This window comes from Choloepus didactylus, chromosome 3, assembly GCF_015220235.1.
Source record: "Choloepus didactylus isolate mChoDid1 chromosome 3, mChoDid1.pri, whole genome shotgun sequence".
Lineage (NCBI taxonomy): Eukaryota > Metazoa > Chordata > Mammalia > Pilosa > Megalonychidae > Choloepus > Choloepus didactylus.
The window spans coordinates 157,042,589-157,066,358 of NC_051309.1; the positions used below are offsets into that span (position 1 = coordinate 157,042,589).

The 23,770-nt window shown below is 38.0% G+C and overlaps 1 protein-coding gene across 3 annotated transcripts in view; it reads right to left on the bottom strand.

The window, feature by feature from the left end:
- Positions 1 to 18,204, bottom strand: part of GYPA (glycophorin A (MNS blood group)) — a 53,489-nt gene extending 35,285 nt beyond the window's left edge. Inside the window, exons 1-2 of one of the 3 annotated variants that reach the window (XM_037830732.1) lie at positions 17,812 to 18,204; positions 13,375 to 13,446 (exon numbers count right to left, since the gene is read on the bottom strand). In XM_037830732.1, coding sequence (XP_037686660.1) covers positions 13,375 to 13,446; positions 17,812 to 17,848 — 109 coding nt within the window. In that variant the 5' untranslated portion in view covers positions 17,849 to 18,204. The remainder of the gene's footprint in view (positions 1 to 13,374; positions 13,447 to 17,811) is intronic. The other 2 variants (XM_037830729.1, XM_037830731.1) reach the window with 2 other exon arrangements.
- Positions 18,205 to 23,770: the final 5,566 nt, after the last annotated feature.

The following is a 23,770-nucleotide window of genomic DNA, read 5'->3' on the forward strand; positions in this document are numbered from 1 at the left end:
CTGATTTTCTATTTAATATACCACAGAGACTCCCAAGTTGCCGAATATTCTTCTATGACAAGATTCTTAATTGCTACGTAGTAATCCTTTGTGTGAATGCACCATAGTTTATCAGTCTCCTATCCTGAAGATTTGTGCTGTTTTCACTCTTCTGAGAGCTATAAATCATTCTGAGAGAAAGATCAGCGCAGTGCCTATATCGCTGATCATTCCTTTGAGGCCTGTTGTTGAGGGAAATGGTGCTCAACTATGCTGGAGTAGTGATGGACGGACACCCAGATGCCTATAGACATGCCCAGAGCCAGCCGTCACCTTTGCTCCCCAGTTAAATGATCAAGATTTCCTGGGGAATCCACAAACAACTGAAGACATCCCCTTTGACACCCCTGGTCAGGCTACTCAAGGACAGAATGCCTCTTCCTGCCAGCTGCCAGCTAATCAATTTTCCCCAAACCATGCAGACAAGATTTTTTCCTCTCTTATAAATCCTATTTCTGCCATGTTCCTTGATACAGTCTACCACCCAATTTCCTCACATGCATGTAAAAAACTGACACACACAACTTAACTAAATAGCTTGCAAAATAACTAATAAATGTCTCTAAGTTATTCCTTGACATTAGATGTAATAATTTTAATATAATATTAGAATCCCTGATGATACAAATTTTAAGTTTCAGCAGATATTACGAATATAATAGAATGAACTATTTTTGTTAAAAATCAATGAAAGTGTGTTAAATTTTTTTTTAAAAGGGTAATCAGTGAACAAAAATAATTAATTATTTCTTAGTGTCAGATAAGAGCTTTAGCTTATTCGTAGATAATGGAATATGGGCTATTCATTATACTTTTAAAAAGGCATATGATCCGAGCAAAATATGTCTGTCTATGAAAGTGCTATAAACACAGCTAATAAAACTACTAGGTTGTTTATAATAAGACAGTCCATCACCCTCCCCCTCAACATGGTCTCCCATGTTAACAAGTAGCTATAGAACAAGTAGCTATAGATACCTCTCTCTCCCCCAGGTGAATGAGTCTCCCTGGCAATGTGGGACACAGATTCTGGGAATGAGCATACCCTGGCATCAGGGTTGAGAATGCCTTTTTGACCAAAAGAGGGAAAAGAAAGGCAACAAAATAAGGTTTCAGTGGCTAAGAGCATTCAAATAGAGTCAAGAGGCTGTCCTGGAGGTTACTCCTATGCAAGCTTCAGGTAGATACACCAAATGACCACAGTATGATAAGCCCAAGTCAACAGTAGTCCTGAAAACCCTAAAGAATATCCAGATCCCTATCTGAGACCCTATAAAAGTTTCACTCATTAAGTTTATTCATCAGAAACTTAAATCCTCCAGAGAACTCCCATGCCAGCTAAGTCCCAAAACCCAGAGGCAAAAGCCTCTTCAAGAACATCTTCAGATGCGTCCCCTTTTCCCATAAAGTCGACACTCCTGTTCAACAGGAGCAAGTTAGGGTGGTCACTGCCTAGACATCCCTGAAGATCAGGAAAGTGATTAAACTAGAGGAAGGGATAGCAACAGACAAGAAGGAATTTAATAAAGGATTATGAATGCTAAATCTCTATATAATTTTCTTTTTCTGAGTTGCTAGAGTATTGGAATAACTAGAAGGAAAGAACTGAAATGGTGGAGCTGTAGCCCATAGCATCCTTTGAAATTTGTTCTATAGCTACTTGTTAAATTGTAATTTGAAAGTTGTCACCTTTTTGTATATATGTTATATTTCACAATAAGGCAGTAATTGAAACTACAGTACTGTAACTCATAACATTTTTGGAAATTTCCTATGTAACTACTTGTTAAATCATACTTTGAAAGATATTACCTTTTTGCATATATGTTATATTTCACAATAAGGAAATAAATGAAACTGTGGAACTGTAACCCATAACATTCTTTGAAATTTGTTTTCTACTTGTTAAATTGCACTTGAAAGTGATAACTTCTATGTATACATGTTATATTCTACAATAAAAAATATGAAAAAAAAGAGAATTTGGATGTTGTTTAAGGTCCTTCAATTTAATTTTATTTTGACGTTTTAAGCAGGGGATGCTTTGGGAGCAGAACTGATGAAACTGGATTTAAAGGGAATGGGTGCTGGTTAAGAAAACTATATAACCTTGCTACTGGCTGAAATATATGTTGGTTTGGTGAATAGAAAATTGCAGTAAGAATGAAGATATTTGAAGGTGGGGAGATATAAAGAATTCAGGTGGACTCGAAGTTAGCCTAAATGTTGCTGTTTGAGTCTTCACAAATACAATCCGAGTACTGTAATTATAAAGACAATGGGAAACAATATATGTTATTTTAAATTTTTTAAAAACAGATTGACAATTAAGAATTTTAATGGTTTAAAGGATTTAGTTGAGGTAGTAGAAGTTGATGTCAGTATGTTTTTCTGGAAGTAAAGCAAAGCCATAGAAAGTGTCATCTAGTTGTGTGTTTGCCTTGTATGCCACCTTAGCCTCACATCTCCAGTTTCCAGCGCTGTCGTCACCTGGCTCCATGTATCTTTGCTCTACATCTGGACTCCTACAAGAATTTATTTAAATCTATGCATTTCAAGACTTAATCCTCATTTAAATCAAAGTACTATAGATATGCAAGAAATTTAATCTTTGCAAAACTGTACCTTTTCTTTCTGAAATTTTCCAAGTTTGTATCCATATTATTCCAATAAATAAGTAGATAAAACACACTAGGTAAAATAATCAAGAAGTGTCAAAGGCCAGAAGCATGTCATACGTATTTAACAACCACTTGAGATGAGCATAAGGCTGAGCCACACAGGAGTGCAACACAAAGGCAGCTGGCTCTCTCTCCTTTCTCTGCTCATCATTTCCATCCTCAATTCCCTCCTTCTACAGTTTTCCCTTTAATCCTCCACTTCTCCATCATGCCTTTCAGTGCAGTGTAATTCATTTACATTTAAGGCACACATTTGTAATCCCTTGTGAATACTAAACGTAAAACGTCTTTCCAGGGGCACCCTATTCCAGGGCTGGCTCATCTCGAATCTCCACAGCAGTAGAACAGTGCTTTGCACATAATAGGGGTTCAGGGAAACATTAATAGTTATCAATATGTGATCAATTTATTATAGAGAAAGGAGTAGGTGAGTTTCCAGATTGCATCTAAAAGCAAAATAATGAAGAATTGAATAAGCCAAATGGCAAAGTGGCATGTATAGAGTGACTGCAACTATGTGGAAAAATGTGCAGCGATAGAAGACCAACGGAAAATGGTTTCAACATGTCAATAATGAGCACACGCTTTTCCAACCAGAAAAAAGGAATCTAAAACTGAAAAAATAACATGCCAAGTTAAAGTGCATGTGTTAAATGAGTAAAAATGTTAAAAGCTTAACTAAGGCCATCTAGGAATTTTGACTGTGACTACAAATGTACCTTCTTCCCCCAGGTTTCCTAATAGCTCCAGGAGGACACTGGGGAGTACCTGAGTCATAATTCTGCAGGGGTCAGTTAGGGAGGTGTGCTCAGTCTATGGGATGGCGCCACACTCTTTTGTTAACATCCACAAGCTCCAGTCCCCCCCTGCCTCCCCATCATCCCCTCATTGCTTGCCACTCTTCTCTCCCCTTTCGGGGCTTTAACCACACTGTGTGTCTCTTGGTTTCCCTAATACACCATACTCTTTCCCAAGTCAAGCTCTTTGTGCCTGCTCTTCCCTACACTTGAAATATTTTTTCCCTATCTTTGCATATCTATCTGCTTTTCAGGTCTCAGATTAAATGCTTCTTCTTTTGGGGGGTCTTCCATGGCCTCCCCAAATTAAATTTAGACTAAAAGTTTCCACAAAGTCTCCAATGCTCAGCATGGTATACTAAACATTTAATAAAAATTTGTGATTGATTGTTCAGAATCCAGATATGTGTTCTTTAGGCCTCAATGATTATTGGGAATGTTAGGTTTTTACTTATTACAAAAACATTTTTGGCATTTGGCATGCCTACTGTGTGCTAGGAATACACTGAGAAGTATTTTATGGTCTTTCCTTTCAAGGAAATTCCAGTTTAATAGAGAGACTCAATTATTTAATTGAAATATAGTAAACAAAACTATTTTAGCATGATGGTGGAAGTGGGGACCCAAAGGAGACAATGGCCAGTTCTACTTGATGGAGGATGTAGACAGAGCTTGTGGAGGTCTTTCTTGAAAGAAGTCAAGGTAGACCATGCAAGCATTTAGGCACAGTCAGCAGTGTCAGCAAAGGCCTGGAATTTGAGATATCATTGCTAGTTGGAGGAATGGCAACTATCTATGTGGCTGCAGCACAGATGTGAGGAGCAGGGTAGAGAAATGGGTGAACAACAAGGACAAATGCTGAAGATAGTGAAGAGCCACATGTTGTGGGCCATGTCATGAAACTTGGATTTTATCCTTAGGTGATGCAAAGCCAGTGAAGAGCTTTAATCAGATTTTAATTTGGGGGAGATGACTGTGAATAATACGGAGATGACACAGGGGAAAAGAGCATGCCAGAGCTCTTCCTAAGAGGATCCTACCCATATTCAAGCATGGCCAAGACAAGTAGTCCCATTGCAAACAAGCACTCTTTTACTTCTCCACATTGCCTTTTCTGGAGCCAGCCTGTAGTGAGAGAGTTTAAAGGGACAGAAAACGAAAGCAAGTGGTAAAAGGAGTATTGCAAAGACCCAACAATAGGTTCTAATGTCTTTTGAAACTGACACGTTGATGCTTGTAATTTGAAAGAAGGTCAGAGGAGGGAGATATGATTGGAAAGAGTAGTTACCTTTGTAAGCAAATCGTATGTCACTTTTTGGTATCGATATGAGAAAGTGTTCAGAGAATGCTCATTAATACAAGTTTTGAACTTCCTCAAAACAATTGTAACCCTCTAACAAATAGGTAGACCTCTTTCTTCTCCAACAGCTATTCTTCACAGAAAAGGGCAACTTGGTGGAAATTGTGTTCTGAAGAAGTAGAGGCTGAAGATCAAAGAGATCAAAAAATGTACCCATGTTTACAGGGCAAGACTTATACTCTGACATCAGCCTTAAAATCCATCCTAAGTTAGGTCACAGTGTCAATAAAATCTGTACTGTCACTTCTAGGCAAAGTTCTAAACTGTACTCAGAACTCGAGAATATCTAACACTGAAGACAGCACATTGCTTAGAGGAACAAAGTCCTTGACGCAATTTCCAAAAGTTGCACATACTTTATCCAAAACCCGTCTGTGCATGGCATTTGCTATTTAGGCCCTTATAAAAACTGATTGCTGGCCAAATTGACTTCAGACTGAAATTCGCCACCTATGTTCTTAGAAACACTGGTTTTAATCCTCCAGATTTAGTTGCTTTGATACAATTTCTTATCACAGTCACATAAAAGTACAAACATGGTATGTAAATAAATACATTTCCTAAGGACAATTAGATTAAAAATGGTTTTAAACATCATTGTCTCCAAATGATCTAATAATTTTAGCTGGCCTATAAAAGAATGCTTGCCACAGTTAGTTTTTCTTCCATTTTCTGGAAGAAAGGATAATCTTGTAGCATTTAAACAGGAGTTAATACCTGAGCTAGCTTAGTGGTAGGACAAGAGCATGGAATCTTATTATTGAAAGTCCACAGTTAACAGTCTCAGCTTGAAAGAGCAATAGTTCCGATCACAAAAACAAGCCTTTTTATTTTTTTAGTAATTAATTCAATTTTAAAGAACTTGCCAATCATTCCCAGATAGATTCACATGGAACAAGTTAAAGAATTTTATTAATAGCCTAAAATTAAGTAAGTCAACATACGGTTGGAAAAAAAAAACGGGAAAGGAGTAACAAAAGAAATATGTCATTATACATGCTCAGGTACTCACATTACTTTCAAAATTCAAGTCAAGGAAACCCAAATCCCATAATACATTCCCCCAATCAACATCAAGAATGTCCAAATGCCAAATGCCCCACTTGATAGCAACTGCCACTGGGCTATCTGGCTCTGCCAGGTTTTTAAGCCCTAATCAGCTAGTAGACAACTGTGGACATACTCTGTTAAGCAAAGTTGAAAAATTTCTGTGAATAAATGGATTGTAAACAGGGCTTTTTACAATAGATTCTTCTGTTCAATAAACGGGGTAGAAAGCATCCAAACAAATTTGTAACCACTAAACAATAGGCCTACTTTGCCTATGAGGGACTGGAAAACCAGCAGGGTCCCTCTTCTGCTGTTGGTGTCTCTTTGTGCTCAGAGCCCCTGGTTTTCTGTAGCTAAATCAACTCTTTAAAGACCATTTGCATCATTTGCAGATTAAAGGTTAATTTAAATTTGGTCCTGTTTAACTCAGAATGTACTGTTACGCTTGCACTTGCATAACATTTGAATTATATCAAACATTTCACCTCTGTTGTCTTTTATCTACACTGTCCTGAGCTCATAGTTGCTAAAGAAAACCAGCCTGTTATGTGTGTGTCTGTGGGCAGGGGGAAGGAGCAGGAGAGGGTTCCTTCCACTGTTGTAACTGTACCAAAGAGGTGGAGTGACAACTTTGCCCACAGCATAGTAGGGATAGAGCCAGGAGTAGAACTCCAGTTTCTTAACTTTCTGTTTCACGTTCAATCCACTATACCACACAGCTTTTCCAAAGAGTTGGCTTTTCTGCTTTTCTAACATGAAATGTTATTAGAAAGAATAAAAGTAAAATGAGATGTGGGAAAAATAACCTGCAGTTTTGCTCTATGTCAAAGCTTCCAGGAGCTGAGCTCCTGTTGTGGAGTGATAAAGTCAGCTGGTACAGCTGCTGAATTCAGTTTTGGTTCCCTCTTGACTTTCAGATGATAGAAGTGTTATCTTGCAAAAGCAAACCCTTAATAAGGATACATCATGCATACAAAATGCCTTAAAAAATGCTTTTTAAGGTGGGACACTAAATTTCCAAGTGCTATAGTTTTTGGACTTGTCATGACCATGAAAACTGACCGATCAGTTTATTTGCATAAATTCTGCCTAGCTAATTTGGGGTAAAACTGGGGCAAAAACTCACATCTCCTGACTTCCATTTCTATGTCTTTTCTGCCAGACCTTATTGTCCTATGTAGAACAAAGATATAAATGAGGATCCTGCTTGTGCCAAAAAATGTTTAGAGAAGGGTATTAACATGAAGCATTTTTTAAGGGAAATAAGTTTTGCTTTTGATCCAAAGTATTGACAAGTTCAGTTGGGTCAGGTTATAACCATGTGGTCAGGTGCTCATCCTTTTTGTTGCCATTCATTTTTCTCTTTTGGAAGGATTTTAGCAAGCCAGTGCAGCCAATTACAATTCAGAATAATTTGACTTTTTAAAGGATAAAATACTTTGTGTGATAACATTTGGACTTAGTGTTTTTTTATAGTCCTCCCACTTTTTGCTTGAACCTTCCAGTCAATAGAAAAAGAGTATGGCCTAATAACTGGTGCAATTAGCAGGTCAATGCCAAATGCAATGATTCAGCATCTTCTTATCCACAGAGTGACATTGCTTTGGCAGTTTCCATGCAATCAGTTGGACACACATCTGCCTTCTCTAATTTGGTAGAGAAACAAGCCCTTCCTTGAGGCTGCATGAAGCTGCTGTGGGCTAAGAGGACAGCAGCTTGCCTTTAGGGGACTCTGTACTTTACAACCTGGCTCAGTACTGTCCATGTCATCCTCTTGCTCCCAAACTATTACTGAGCCAGGAGGGAGAGCGAGAAAAATCAGTCTACGTCTCCAATCATTGTACATTTTTCAGCCTAGACAGAAGAATAAGGGGTATGTCTGTCCACTAAGTAGAATAAAGCTGAACTGCGAGGAGGGAGATCAGAGTTCTAGATCTGACTTTGCAACCAGCTAGTTGGGAACCTTAGCAAGTCACTGAACTTACTGGGCCTCAGTTTTTCTCACCTCTAATCTTAGAATGGAGCAGATGTCTTATAAGTTCCTTCACTAGTCTAAAGTCATGAAAATTTACATGTCTAAAATAATTATATTTGTAGCTAAGATTTATTGTATATTTACTACTTTTCAGGTATCTTTTCTTGCCATCTTCAAAACAATTCTCTAAGAGTGTATTATTGTATATTAATTACTGTTGGTAAAGGAGAAAAACCAAAGACTGGAAGCATTGACCAACTTGCCCAAGGTTACCAAGCTGGTAAGTGGCAGGACCTAATTTTGAATTCACTTCTATTTGACTTCAGAGCTGGCTGCCAAGCTCTACCATGATCTCTGAAGAATAAAAAGATTGAGAGCACCAAATAAGGTTGGTTAGGAGAAGATTAAATTCTCACCAAATTATGATGAGCATTTATATCAAATCAGGCTAACCAAAATGATATAAATATAGTAATTCATCTTGTATATAGCCCGAGTGTGGGAGTGTTGTACATCTAACTAGAATTGCAAAGTGACCTTTGGTGGCATATCCAATTATGGAAGGACATATGCTTCTGGCTAGTAACAATTTGTTAACTGGAACCTCACTTTTCAAGCCAATTGTCTTCCAATCCTGTTATTCCTACCTACCATCCTCAGAACAAAACGAATTTCACTTACTTTAGGTGTCCCAGTTTAATATTAAAATATTGACCTTTCTCTAGCTGAAATCTCTACAGACATTAAATTTGGGCTTAAGAAGGTGGAATTGATGAAAAGAATTCTAATTTAAAATGAAAACTTTATCTCAAACTCCTCAGATCATTGATAGTTCTTGTCCCTGGTTGAGCAACCACAAATAGGAACAGTCGAAACTCTAGGTCATTCGTTCTCACTCTTGACTGTATATAAGAATGAGCTGCAGTATCTGGTGTTTTAATGCATTGTCAGTGGTAGAAACACCACTCTAGAGGAGATTAACATGTAAATTTTATTTTCTTGGTTTTTTGAGACCCATTTTTATGTTTTTTAAGACTCTTTTGTCATCCTTCTCTAGGGCTTGAACAGCTTCAGAAAAAAATTGTGTATTAGTTTGATTTGCTTGAAAAGTAACATTTGCCTTTTGCCATTTTAAATGTTGGTATTTCCCATGATTTTTTTCTTAGACTTACCCTGCTCTCCCCATTTGATTTCACTCTATGAGCTTTCTAAGAGAAAGTTCATTAGAGTGTGGAAAAGACAAAAATGGATGGACTCTGGAGGAAGCATGTGTTATAGTACTGGAATCTCACACCCCAAATCCGCTGCCACCCAGGAGTAGCTCCAAGTAACCCTATGAGAACTCAGCTTGGAAACATTCAAATTATAGGTTGTGATCTGTTAGTGCAGGGGTTGGAAAACTTTTTCTGTGAACGAACAGAGAGTAGATATTTTACGCTTTGCAGGCCACACAGTCTCTATTGCAACTATTCAGCTCTGCTGCTGTAGCCCCAAAGCAGCCATACATAATATGTGAACCAAAGTGTAGGTGAACGACTGTGGCTGTGTTCCATAATACTATATTTATGGGCACTAAAATGTGAATTTCATATAATTTTTCACATTTCACAAAATATTATCCATCTTTTGATTTTTTAAAAGCATTTTAAGATGCAAAAACCATTCTTAACTTCCAGGCTGTACAAAACCAGGTGATGGGCTAGATTTGACCTGCAGGCTATAGTTTGCTGATTCCTGCATTAGTGTAATTAGAATCACTGGATGTGGGACACAGCTATCGGTACTTTCTCTAGAGCCCCTTTGCTGATTCCAACATGGAGTCAAGGTTGTGAATTCCTGCATCAGTTGGCCATGAAATCAGTTCACTGGATTGTCAGTGGCATTAAAAAATTAAATTGTATAATGTCAAAGTGCATCCCACATACTAAGGACAGATATTATTTTGTGGAACTTTCATACATATGTGTGTGCAGGTGTATGTCTGTGTGTAATGAGTGGCAGTGTATACTGATTACGTATCAGTCTACCTGACGATATCTTGAGGTTGCTATACCTGGCTATTTCCTATCTGAATATCTGGCCTCCATAGGGGCTGAGGGATCCAACAGCTCATGACACACCTGAAATCCATTCAAGCTACCATGAGCTCTTGGCCAGCTGACTCCAGCCTAGAACATCTGTATCCACCCTGTCTATGGCACCCAAAAGGATTTAGATTTTCCATGTGTGCTGTGCCATTAAAATGGTTTGGGAGTTCTGAGAGAGAATGCATTTAAGGGATAACTTTCCCAAATGATTCTGAAACTCACCTGGAGAAATAAACTAACAAAGACATCTGCTTCCAGTCACAGCTGACTAGTTTGTTACAGACCAACCTTCCAGTTGATAACAAGTAGAAAAACTGGATAGCTTTAAAACATCCATGGAGGGCTTCAGAGGCTACCAAAAGAGTAGGAGTTGAGGCTGAGAGGGGATGTACAGAGAAGTAAGTCTGACATTTGCCACCGGCTTTCCTCTGGAAACATTTGTCTGTTTGTAAGTGGGGCCTGAGAGGCTGCAAAGCTTTTTAGAGACATTGGTGATCTCACAGAGCTAGGGGAACCACAACTGGGGTTGAGAAACCATTGAGAAAAGACAAACACCCCGAGATTTCAGCTGGGGCCTCCAGAAGGCTACCAGCTAGAAGACAGGGTGAACAGAAACAGATTGGTCTTTAAAAGACTGAATCCTAGCTTGCAACTCAGCTCAGTCACTGATTGGATTAAGACAATTTTCCTCTTCCATGATAGACCGCCCAAAGACACCATACAATACTGCTTGTGCTCTACTTACCTCACTCACCCCACCCTAATCCTGACTCGGATAGATCCTGCCTGTATTTGTCATGGATTTTCTTGAATTGAGTTTTAAAATATTACATTGATATTATTTTTGCTGCCCCTTAAATTTTGGACCTGAGTTGAGTGCCTCACTGGCCTCACCCTAGTTCTGGCACTGAGTTGTACACTTGAAATGAGTGAGAGAATTTCAGTGCATGCAAATTATGCCTTAGTAAAGCTGTTAAGAAATAAACCCAGAAAAATGGTTTACTTTTGCTGGTAATCAAGGAAATGAAAATTGGAACATAAATATACCATATCTCTCACCTATCATATTGGCAAAGATAAAGTGACTTCTAGCACACCATTTGGCAGACAGTTGAGTGGCATATGCTCTAAAAATATACCAAAGGATATACAAATTGGTATAACTTTCTTGGAACAAATTTGGCAATATTAATCAAAACCTTGAAAATGTGATTAACTTTGATGCAATACAATTCTGCTTTTAGAAATTGATGTCATGTATGCAAAGATGAGTTTACTAGGGTGTCCATCATAGCATTGTTTTAAATATTGCAAAGTGGAAAAAACTGAAATATTGAAAAACATGGCATAGGTTATGTTGGACTGTTGAACTTCAGCACCCTGCTTGCTATGCCAAACTGAGAGCACCTAGCTCTTTGTGCCCAACTATTGGTCAAAAAGAAGGAAACATCAAAGAGTTACCCCAATATAAGTGTCAAGGTTTCTAGCAAAGGCACGACTGACACCTGCACTGATGGAAAAGCATTTTACTCACATAGAGAAGAGACAGGGCAAGGCCAGCTTCACTGTGCGTGTCGGGCCCCCATGGCCAGCAGATCCCAATTCACTGGCCAACAGTGGGTGCTCACCCCTCTTGTGCCATATTGAAAGGACCATTGCTTTCTCCCTGCCAGGAACATATATACTACTGGGGTGAGGGTGTGGGGACGGTGAGCTGGAAGCTGTAAACACTTCAGTGTGTCTGCCTCCAGTGAATGTTTACACAAGCTCAGGGCAAAAGGGGAAGGAACGTGGCAGCACATCACCATCTGCTAGGGGCTGTGTTTTCTCTCTCCGGGTCGACACATCTGGTCCCGAGCACAAGATGCATTTGTGGGTGCCAGGGAAGGGTGGTAGTCTGTGCTCAGCCCATCTTCTACCAGTGGTTAAGTACACCATGTTGTATACATCAGATGTAATATGCAACCATTAAACAGTTGATAAATGTATTTGCTGATATAGGAAAACAGTTTTTGAGTGAAGAAAAGACAGACTTCAGAACATTATATAAAATAACATCCTATTTTTAAGTACACATTTATAAGTGTGCATAGAAAAATATCTAGAAGATTTGCACCAAAATGGCAACAGGGCTTATTTCTGGATTGCAGGATAGGAGATGATTGTTATACTTTCTTGAGGAAGAAAGTAGAATATGTTGGTTAAGGATGAGGGCTCTCCAATCAAACTGACAGGATTTGCGTCTCCCGAAAGTTTTTTAAACTTTTTGACTTCTGTTTTTTCATCGGTGCAAAAGAGATAATACTACCCATAGAGTTACTGTCAGATTAAAATGAAATTATCCTTGTAAAGGGCTTAGCAGGGTGCCCGGGCATAGCAGGTTTTCAGTAAGAACTATTAATGTCCGTAAATTCTCAGTTCTACAATGAGTGTGTATTATATGTATTTATGTATGTATCATAACTCCATTAAAACAAAATGATAGTACAAGTTAAACATTCTTCTCTCATAATATACGGTTTTTGCAAAGTAGGGAACTCATTTTCTCTCACTAGATGCTGTTTCATACACAGCCTCAGTGACACATAGGCTCCAGGTCTGTAATTGCTACCTGTGTGGAAACTGTTGAGGAATATTTACAAGTTGAGATCACAGTAGGTTGAGAGTACAAAGGCCTAATATTAATCACAAGCAGGTCTTGCTTTCAGATTGAAATGGAAGAAACACAGATAATCAGAAAACCTTAAACTTGACTCCCTATGATTCTATTGGCTGTCACTTTTATGGTACTCTTGGCTACCTTAGCCACTCTCAGTTACACTTTGCTACTCTTAACATGGTATTCAGCCTACAGAGATGAGTTATTGTATCATCACAAAACAAGTTTAATAAAAACAAGAAAATGGGAAAATTATTTACAGTGGGTTATCTCATGTTCACTGTCAATTCTTGACCCTTTCTGTTCCAGATTCTTGAAGCCAGTAGCAGTATATATCATAACTAATTTTATTTGAGTAATAATAACCACAATGAAATGAGTACACTACTATCTTGGTTTGCCTCCATTAATGCCTGTTAGCATTGCTTACAGATACAGACCACTTTGAAAGCAGAGAGAGTGTTTGCTCAGTGTACTTAAAAATTTTTTTAACTTCTTTTGCTTACAGTATATAATTCTTTTTGCAGAAAATTTAAAAAGTATTAAAAAGTAGAAAAAAAAGTTATTCACAATACCAACACTCAGAGGTAACCCTGGAATATTTTTTTTTCATTATTTTTTCTTTTAGTTCATTTATTACAGAAAACGACACAGACAGGTGCTTATTAAATATGTGGCTATGATACTAACAGCTGAAAATCTATTATGTAAAAATATAGGCCTCACCAGTTGCTTTCCTTTGATCTGTCCCAGTAGTAGCGGTCGTATTATTTACGATACTTTGCACAGGCACATAATCTATAAAGACAAGCAGGGAAAAATTACTTACAATATGCTTCCCAAACATGTCCACAGAGTTTTCAATAATCTTATAGAAACCAAAGTAAAAAAACATTTCATGAGAATGTTGGGCTCACTTTCTCAATTCAGAATCAGTATAAATCAGTTTTGAAATACTCTCCATTTCTCCCCTCTGTCAGGACTTGTTCTCCAAAGAAGTTCACAGTGAAGTGTCCAGTTTTTCTAAAAGCTCAATGTCATCAAAATCTAAAGAGATTTATAGCATTGTGAACCCATCTACAGCTTATCTCAGGATGACGTTTGAGGAGTTGTTGAAGTTTAGAGATGGAAGGGATTTTAGATACCATCTCCATCAGTGCTTTATTTAAAAGGCATTAGGAAAGTGAGGCCCATGGAAGTTAATTGATCTTCCACAGTTAAACTACCCCACAGCAAAATTCTGGTCATTTGTCATTCCTGCAACTAATAGTTAATGCCTGTCATGTGCCTGGCAATATGTGGGTTATGTAAATGAAAACACAGGTTTTGCTTTTAAGGAATTATTGGCCATGTGGACCCTGACACCCAGTTCAGAACTCTTTTCTGTAAATTTAATGGACAGTTTCAAAAGCTCTCTTCTTGGGTCACTAAAAAAAAAAAAAAAAAAAAAAAAAAAAAAACAGAGGAAATGCCTTTTTAACTTTATTAGTCATTTTAAATATTTGCTTTTCCTACTGGTGTACCTGCAGGGGTATGTGGTAGGATGGACAGGGTGATCATGATCATGCTCTATCTACATGGAGAATTGACTTGTCTAACCAAATGAAAGCAAATATTCCTCTCTCTCCCTCTCTCCCTCCCTCCCTTTCTTCCTCTTGCCTCTACTTCCTTTTTTATTCAACCAATATCCCACTATGTGTCAAGCACTGTGTTAGATTCTAGAGATAACTGATGAATAAAGCAGGTGGGTTAATAACTTTCCCCTTGGATTTTCCAATTAAATGGGTAAATTATGACCAAGAATGCAAATTTTCACAAATTTTTAAGCAAAACCTGGGAAACTTTTGGAGGGTCCTGGTTTATAACATAACTTCCTAATTGAAGTAGTATAATACTGTATTTTAAAATTGCTTCTTAGCATCAGAACCTGATTTTCACATAAAAAGCTTATTTGAAAATCCAATGTAAAGTAGATATCAGGGGATGCTGTAGATTTATATATATATACAGTGTTCAGGGTCTAGAGTCCAAAGTTCCCCATACTCCATCTTAATACCTGGAGAATCTACAGATATCCTTTGTCTCTGCAGACCATAATTTGAAAACTACTGAATGTCATAGAAAGAAAAACTGGACCTTGGACTCCAAAATGCAAGCTCTGATATAAGCTCTTCTATTAGCTGTGTGACAATGCCAAAATATTTTCAATAAATATTTGATTACTTAGATAATTTATTCATTACCTGAATAAACAGATTACTTAGATCGTTGCTAAGGTTTCTTGTAGTTCTTAAACACTGGCATTATACTGAATGTTCTGCTTTATTATATATATGGCTTCCCCATTTCTCTAAATTGCATTGTCATTCACCCACTTAGGGATAACTTGGATCTCTCCTCTTCCTTTACTCCCCATAACCAATAAAACAGTAAGCCTTCCCAGTTGTACCTCAAAAATATATCTCACATTTCTTCACTTTTATTCATCTCTATTGTTACCACCCTATTCCATGGCGTCATTGATTTCAGCTACTATAATGGGTTATTAGCCAGTACCCAAGCATCCCCTCTTGACTCCTATAATCTATGCTCCATACAGCAGCATGAGTGATGTTTTTAAAAACACAAATTGGATGACATTGTTTCTTGGCTTTAACCCTCAAATGACTTTCCCTTATACTCATAATGTAATCATGCTCTCAAAAAATTGGGTCTCCATCTTCACCTTGTATCACTTGCTCCAGCAAGTTTGCTCTAGCAATATTGGGCTTCTGGCTCTTCCTTGAACATACCAAGCTTGTTCCCTGTCCCAGAATGTTTGCCCTTACTGTTCCCTCTGTCTGTAGTGCCCTTTCCTTAGATTTTGCAGAGTTCGCTCCCTGTCATTGTTCAGTTCTCAGTTACTCAGTTTACTCAGAGAAAACATTCCTGCTATCTTTTTCTAAAGTGGACTTCTACATTCATGCCTGTTACCTTAACTGGTTTTATTCTCTTTGTATTATTTTTCACTGTCTTCTCTTATTTTAATAATTTATTTGTTGCTCTGTTTATTCTCTGTGTTTCCTCCCACCGTCTACAACCTCCCAGTCAGAATATACCCTCCATGAGAACAGAGAGCTCATTTGTCTTACTGCTGTGTCTTCAGTGTCTGGTTCAGCACCTGACACATAATTAATAAACCAAAAATTAAATGAATGAATTCAGGGGTTGGGAATCAAATCATTTCCTCAAAAATTTACTCTTCATTTGGAGGATGAAATCTGATAAATTTAGAATTAGAAATATTGGCTTTATCCTTAAGATTATTAGAGAAAGTAAAACAATCTTTTTTTCTCCTAGCCAAAGATGTCTAACCTTCCTTACTTTCTAGATTTTTCTCATCAGTAATGAGTAAAGGAATAATTATCTGTTCTCACACCTTTCTATTACTCTATATAAAGTAGTCACATCAAGGCCGTTGCCTAGGAGATCCCAGAGGCTGCTGGGATGAGCTCAGTGTTGGTAATGAGGGCTGCTGGAGCCTTCAGAGCCCTGTCACCTCAGTGACATCCTGAAGGAGTGCCATCTAAGGCCTTCATCCACTATCTGCTTGTGTGGTTGTAGTCCTGAAGAATTTATTTCTTTTCTAGGAACACTATCTAAATGTTGGCAGCTCTAAATCACAAAAAGTTCTTCTAAATATTGTATCCCCACACCAAAAAAAAAAAAAAAAAAAAGAAAAGAAAAAAAATTAAAAAGCATGTGATGTTTTAAATTTTGATTGAGTAGTCCCCAATTTGTCCTCTGGGACAGCAAAGAATACCTCTTTTCTTTCCTGTTTAATAGCCCTACAAATTTTTGAATATATTTAAATATTATATCACATGTTTGCTACTGAAAAAAAATTAAAGCAGCTTTCTTGGTCTTCTGTTTTCCTATAATTTTCCTCTTCTCTCTGACTTCTCAAAAGCCATCAATCATATCCTCTGGTTTGTTCCCTAGTCTGTATTATTAGCATAGCAAATACTTATTTAGTACTTATACTTATTTAGTATGTGCTGGGCACTGGCATAAGTGCCTTCCATTATTTACCTTATTTAATCCTTATGCTATTAACTATGAGGCAGGTATCGATATTATCCTTGGTGTACAGAAAAAGACATTGAGGCAAAGAGAGGGTAAACAATTTGCCTTAAGTTTACCCATCCTATCAGAGGATTAAAATCAGGATTTGATCCCAGTTCTCTCTGCCACATGCCCATCTTCTTAACCAACAGACTATTTTATCTCCTAGTCTACCTTAGAAGTTCAGGGTCTCTTTCTTTCTCTCAAGGGTGCACAATAGATCCTTGATAAAGGAGTGCATGAAGTAACGAACACAGAAGCGTGTTTAGAATGATCTTGTCTCTTGTTCGAAAACTTTTAAACTTGGGTTAGACCAATGCCCCAGGGGTAAAGTACATTTCGAGTAACTGCTTGCTGCTTCTCAGGGCACTGGGCATTAGTATTTCTGACTCATAAATGCTGCATATTACAGGAGATTGACCTTAGTCTCAGGAAGAAGCCAAAGGTCATGTTAATTCAACACAATCTAGTAATACTTCCACATTATTTTTTTATTTTAATGGATTGATTTAGGATTCTTCCAAAACTACATAAAACCACAGCCAATAAGAGTTGATTTTTTTTAATTTTTAATTTTCCCCTTATCACATCTTGTAATGGACCCACAGAGAGGGAAATAACTCCTCTGTGGTTTGTGGCTTGTGCCTTTTTATCAGAAGCATGCTATTATATGTTTTGAAAATTGAGGGCCAGATATCTATCATCACCTTCATAAATTAGTCTTTAATTTGGAGGTTAAGCTCATTGTAACTCAAAGTAATCAACAAATTTAATTAACACAAGGTATTTCTCATAATATTAGATAAAAGTCTTTTAATTCTAGCTAGGCTCAAATTGAAGCATGCTTCTCGTACTAGAAAACTGTGATCCAGCCACAATTACTGGGCTCCCATATGCCAATTTCCCCCATCTTGTCAGCTGAGTCCCAGTAAAATCTATCCACCAGCCTGGGATTTATTTACTCATTTAAGTATGGCAGAACTAAAATGAAGCAGTTTGTATTTTAATCTATAATCTTGTACCCAATATAAGAGCATAAAATTAAAAAATTTCACTTACCTGCCAATAGTAGTACAATTACTATTTTTTCGTACATTCTGAGATCATGAGCTGGTTGCAAAAGTCAGTGTAAGAAAACCACCAAGAGCACCACTAAGAACGGTGTCAGACTCTGGCCCAGCCTGGACACTCTTATCTTTTAGGCCCACCTTCCCGAGGCCATCATCAGTTGGTAGACAGGCGGCATTTTTAAATTCTGCAAAGTTGTTAAACACCAGTTGATAAAGATACATGGATATCTGCTTAGCTGGGATAATTAAAGTGTTCAATAAAATCTTCTCTTCAAGGAACTGACTGCTACATGTTAAATTTGCTTTGCATAAATTGAGTGGGCATTGCAAGGCAGTAGTGGTTGGGATGCCCCCAGTTGGACAGACAAGAATCAGACGGTGGTAGCTTAGGTCAGGGCCTGAGTCTGGCTGAGGCAGCTGTTGGGGAGCCTCATGCTGTCCAAGATGAAAGTGACTTCCAATGAGTGGAATAACTGTATTTGAGAACTTTAATGACCATTGAGTGCTCTTACTTTGAAAAAACTCTCAAACTCGTAACAAGTCATACAGCAATGTATACCCAGAACACAAGAAATCATTAATTCAAAACAGAGTTCAAATGAACAAATAGTGTCCGCGTAGTTGCGGAACCAGTGAATAGTTTCTCTCTAGAATGTGCTTCATTAAATAAGCATCAGTTAATGACAGAATAATAAATGCAAACACTCAACAACAAACACACACCAAAAAACCGCACAAAAAACCTTTGCTGTAAAGCAGGTTAAAATAAGGGGCATGGAAGTCTGAGCAAGAGCGATTTTAAAGGGAGGCAGCAAACACAATATGAATTAGATCTGTGACAGCTCAAAAGAAGGTAATTGGATACTCCTCCTAAATTGTCCTACCCCCTGTAAGATTTGTCTGTGTGAGTCTTTCCTGCCTGTCCCCAGAAAATCAGTTTCCCAGGTAAGCAACTGGTCAAATATATTATATTTATACATTTACTCTAAATGCATTCTTGCAGCTTCAGGAAAACTTGGCCAGAGAGAAAAACATCATTTCCTGGGTAGAAGATGGGAATAAAAATCAGTTGAGCATTCCAGAGAGAAGGGAGCCTGAGATTAAGTGATAGATGAAAGAGCTAAAAGGCAGATATGGGGAAGACCTAGACTGGGGGGCATGGAGGGGATAATCTGAAGGGCAGTGAAAGTATTTTAATTCCCCAGAATCCTGGAGCCCTCGTAAGGCCAAGCCAAGTTATGCAAAACTAATGCAGCAAAATTAATAGTTAAATTTGACAAATATTTAGATAGTCAATACCTTCTGTAGATTCAGTATTTGCTGTGACTGGCTATCAGGTTGGGTTGCAGAATAGTTCGTAAGAGGCAGCCCAACAGCAGGAAAATGGGTAAACAATGTAGTCGCTATCCTCACCATGCTGTATTAGGCAGCTATTAAAATCATGTTTTCAAAAATGTTTAATGACATAGAGACTCAGGATAAAATAACAAAGTGGAAAACAGCAAGATCCAAAACTGTATGTATGAAAATAAAATGCTGTTTGATTCCTTTTTCTTCTGGGCTGTGTTACCTCTGCCTAGAACTTGCTTACTCTCTTCTTACGTGGTCAGCTCTTGAGGGCCTCAATTTAATAGCACTTCCTCCTGGAAGCCTTCCCTGACTCCCTAAGTCTGGGTCAAGGGTCCCTGCTTTGTCCTCAGGTTGTGCCCCGTTTTTCCCTCATCATGGGGACTTACCACACTTCATGGCATTGATCTTTGTGTCCCCACTGGACTCTGAGTTCTAAGTGGGTACTGCCTGCCAGTGGCTATCTTATTCCATCACTGAGGATTTGGATAAAATAATTGTTTGTTAAAACATGTTAATGCATGTTGGATAAAATAAATGTTCCTTAACCCAATAAATGACAAATGAATACAGCAGTCTAGAGGAAAGAGATTTCTCTCAGGCAGCCTTGAGGAGTTGAGACTGATCTGTACGTACATCCTTTAACATATTCTGGCTTTAGGTTACCCCCAGTATGGAGGCCCCTTGCTGAGGCAGAAAGAAGAAAAGGAAAGTTGGCCTAAAATCTGACTTTCATACCTTCTAAGCTTGGACCCAATGGTCTCTGAGTACACTTTACCTCACGTGATCTCCCATTTTTCTGCAGAGTCACCTCATTAATCATTCTTGGAAGTTATATAAACTGGTTCCTTTAGCACCTGTTTCAGGGTGTCCTGCATGATCACGTTTCTTTGTATTTATAGGTCCTGCCTTGCTGTTCTGTTTTCAGCATCTGGCAACCTGTCTCATAGAGGCCAAGTGGCAATCAGTAAACCCCTGTCATTAGTGATGGGGAGAACATGACCTAGGGAGCTGCTAAATGCTCATGAGGCCACGTGAAAGCAATGGATGCTCTGTTCTAGGTCATCTGGGAGGACTTCTCAGCTCTTAATAACCTGGCATGAGAAATGACCTTGGGGCAAGTACGGGTTTGTGACTTCCTTCAGGCTAACATGCTGACACTACTCGGGCCTGCTTAAAGAAAGGCAAATGTTGGAGACTTCTCCGTGTGGAAATTGGAGGTCTGACCCAGCATCACACACAGGTTGTGCAAAGCAGAACAATATGGTGACCTCTAGTGGCATATCTGAAACAAGGAAGGAAAAAAGTGATCTGAAAATGTGACAAAAAATTATACATCAGATTACGTTTTTCCCTTGAAGGGATTTTCCCAGTCTTCCTTTTATTCCTCCTGAAACACACGTTCAGGATTATCATAAAATCCTACATATGGAATATATCCTGTAAATACATCAGGCGAATCAATGTATCTTTTGAGTATTTTGAACCTGTATCTAGAGGAAAACAAATACATTTAATTAAACAGAAGCATTTAATTAAACCTAGAAAACAAATACATTTAATTAAACAAAAACATTTAATTACACCTAGAAACTGCATCCTGATTTCTTGATAATAGGTATGCATGGGCTATCTTTTCTTTTTGTCATTGGCTGAGTCACTGCAAGAGGGGTTAAATACAATGCTGTAAACTAGGAAAGGCCACTTGTATCAACTAGGATTGATCCATGTGGACCTGTGTTTCACCTGTTTCATAAGTTACTTATGCCCCAACTCTTTCAGTTTCAGATTATTTCTGGAGACGGTGGCATGTTACTCAGACCTGCCCGTGGAGAAATCTGCTTTATGTGTTTTGTGTGGAGGACTGAAGAACAGGGGAGCAACAGGAAACCCGAGACACAGTGGTTTGCAGTGATGGTGTCCTGGGTAACTGGTCACCTTGGGAATGTCTGCCCGCTTTTCCACAGAGGTCCAACTTCTTTCCTTGACCTTCTTTTGTTAGCTTTTTTTTTTTTTTAAACATTTCCAGGTTTAAAAAAATAAACACAAGTTTAGACAAATCTGACATTCAAAATAATCCTGTTAGAGAGGCAGAACAGATATTATCCCTCTCATTTTAATACATGGGGAAACTAAGGAATGGGTAACAGATTGCAAATATATTACTTGGTTTGGCCAAAAGTGTTATTTAAACATATTGATTTAGTTGCCAACATTTAAAAGGAGGTATTTTTTTAAAATTAAAAACCAGGATTTCTGGCTTCTCCTAAACAACTGGAAGATCTGTTAAGACTGAGCTTGCATTGCCACATGACAACAATCTGGTGGAACTGAGGACTGGTTGCCACTTGGAACAGATCGGCTTTCATCAGTTAGCCAAGTCCTCCACTGGATGCTTGCATCAGTCAGCTAGGAAAAGTATGCTGTGAGAAACTCAAAACCTCAGTGGCTTAGAGCAACACTGGTTCATTTGATGCTCACATTACCTTTCATTGGCTTTATTCTAGGATCCGGGCTGGAGGAGCAGCCCCCATATGGAATAGGCTGTTTTTGTTGCAGAGGGAAAAGAAAATTGGCCAAATGAAGTGATGGCCCTTAATGCTTCCGCTAAGACATGGTATGTGTCAGTTCTGCTCCCATTTGGTCAAAGCAAATGACAGGCCAAGTTGACATCAATGGGGCAAAGAAGTATATACTTCCTTCAAAGAGAAATCTTGCAAGTCATATGGCAATGGTGAGGATACCAAAAACACCTCCAGGGAGGGTAGTTCATAATTGAGAACAATGCTGAACTACCACATTCATTTGTACTCTGTGCCTAGCTCCTTTCTGTATTTGGGTTTGCAAATCCAACTTAGTTAGGAGAGCTGCTCAAGATATTTTAGAGTTGAGATTCAATCCAGGACCCTATTCCCTTTCTTTACAATTATAACTGGATGTGATGTGATATGTGTTGGAGGGGTGCTCAGTAATGCCCAAGAAGTCAGAACTGTCATCACTCCTGGCGAAGTGGGTAGTGAACAACTGCCTCAGGTTGCCTCTAATTCCATGTGTCATCCTACTGAAATCAGGTATCACGTATGACCTGTCTGCTAAGAATTGAGAGGTCTAGTTTGCTCTTCATTCATTCAATCACATACCAGGAACCGTGCCGAATGCTGGAGACACAACCTTTAATAATTGAAAATGTCCACCCTCCTTTCCCCTCAGGAATTTAATGATTATTTGGGAGACAGGCAAGTAAAAGTACCTGAAATATGGTGTGTCAAGTGATTTATAGTAGGAAGCACAGGGTACTGAGTAGGTACATGAGGAAGGCACCTAACTCAGACATGGGATTCTGGAAAGGCATTCCAAAGCAAGCCATGCCTGGGATCAAAGGATGAACACCCAGGTCTAGGGAGAAGAAAGAGCATTGCAGGCATAGAAAACTGCACAAGTAGTGGTCTGGAGTTGAGAGAGCATTGTTGTAGCTTGCAAAACTGTTTGAAATTCTAAGGACTCGTACATACACACAATTATGCACATCTGTCCTTTTCAATGTCATGATGTCAACCCACTCTGCCCTTTGCCTTTGTAAATGGGGATGTGACCCTGGTTCTTCACATGAAGGAATATTGGGGAGGTATATCAGCAAAACAGAGAGAACAAATAAATAGCTATTTCTTAGACCTAATTTTTAATGAAATGTAACATATACAAATCACAGATATATTGCAATAGATGCAGCAAAAGCATTGGATAAAATTTAATAATCTTTCCTGATAAAGACTCCCAAAGACTAGGAATTGAAATGCCTTGTTTGATAAAGGATATCTACAGTAAAACGTACAGATAACAGAAACATTTACTTTTGAAATATTGAGCCTTTGATCCCTGAATTTGAGACCACAGAAGCTATATCAACAATCATCATTTCTGTTCAACATTTTGCTGGAAGTCCTAGCCAATGCAACAGGCAACGTAAAACTGGCATGATCTGTGAATGATAGGATTGTGTGTATAATATACAAGAAAAATCTGTTAAAAACAATTAGAATTAACAAGTGGATTTTAGCAAGCTTGCTAGATACAAGATCAAAATAGAAAATCAATTGTACTTCTATATAATTGGAACACACGACAGGAAACTTAAATTTTGAAAACTACTCACAATAGCATAAGTCTAACTAATAATGAACAAGACTTCTACATTAATCACAAAACATTACTGACAGAAATTGAAGAAGACAAATTATTTGAGGGAGATATTTTGTTCATGGATTGGAAACTATGATATTGTTAAGGTTTCAGTTCTTCCTAAAAAGATTTCTAGATTCAATGCAATCTCAGAAGATTATTTTAGAAGAAACTGACAAACTGATTCTGATGAATGAAAGATCTTTATTTGGTTAGCTTAATTTTAACTTAATTTATCTTTAAATTTTAAAGCAATCTATTATTTTTGGAATACAGCCAAACTAGATAAGATGTTTTACCATTTTTAATATATAGTTGGATTCAAGATCCTAATAATTTAAAGATTTATGCATTTACATTTATGAGAAACAATGGCCTATAATTTCCCTTGTAAAGTCATTGTCAGGTTTTGGTAACAAGAT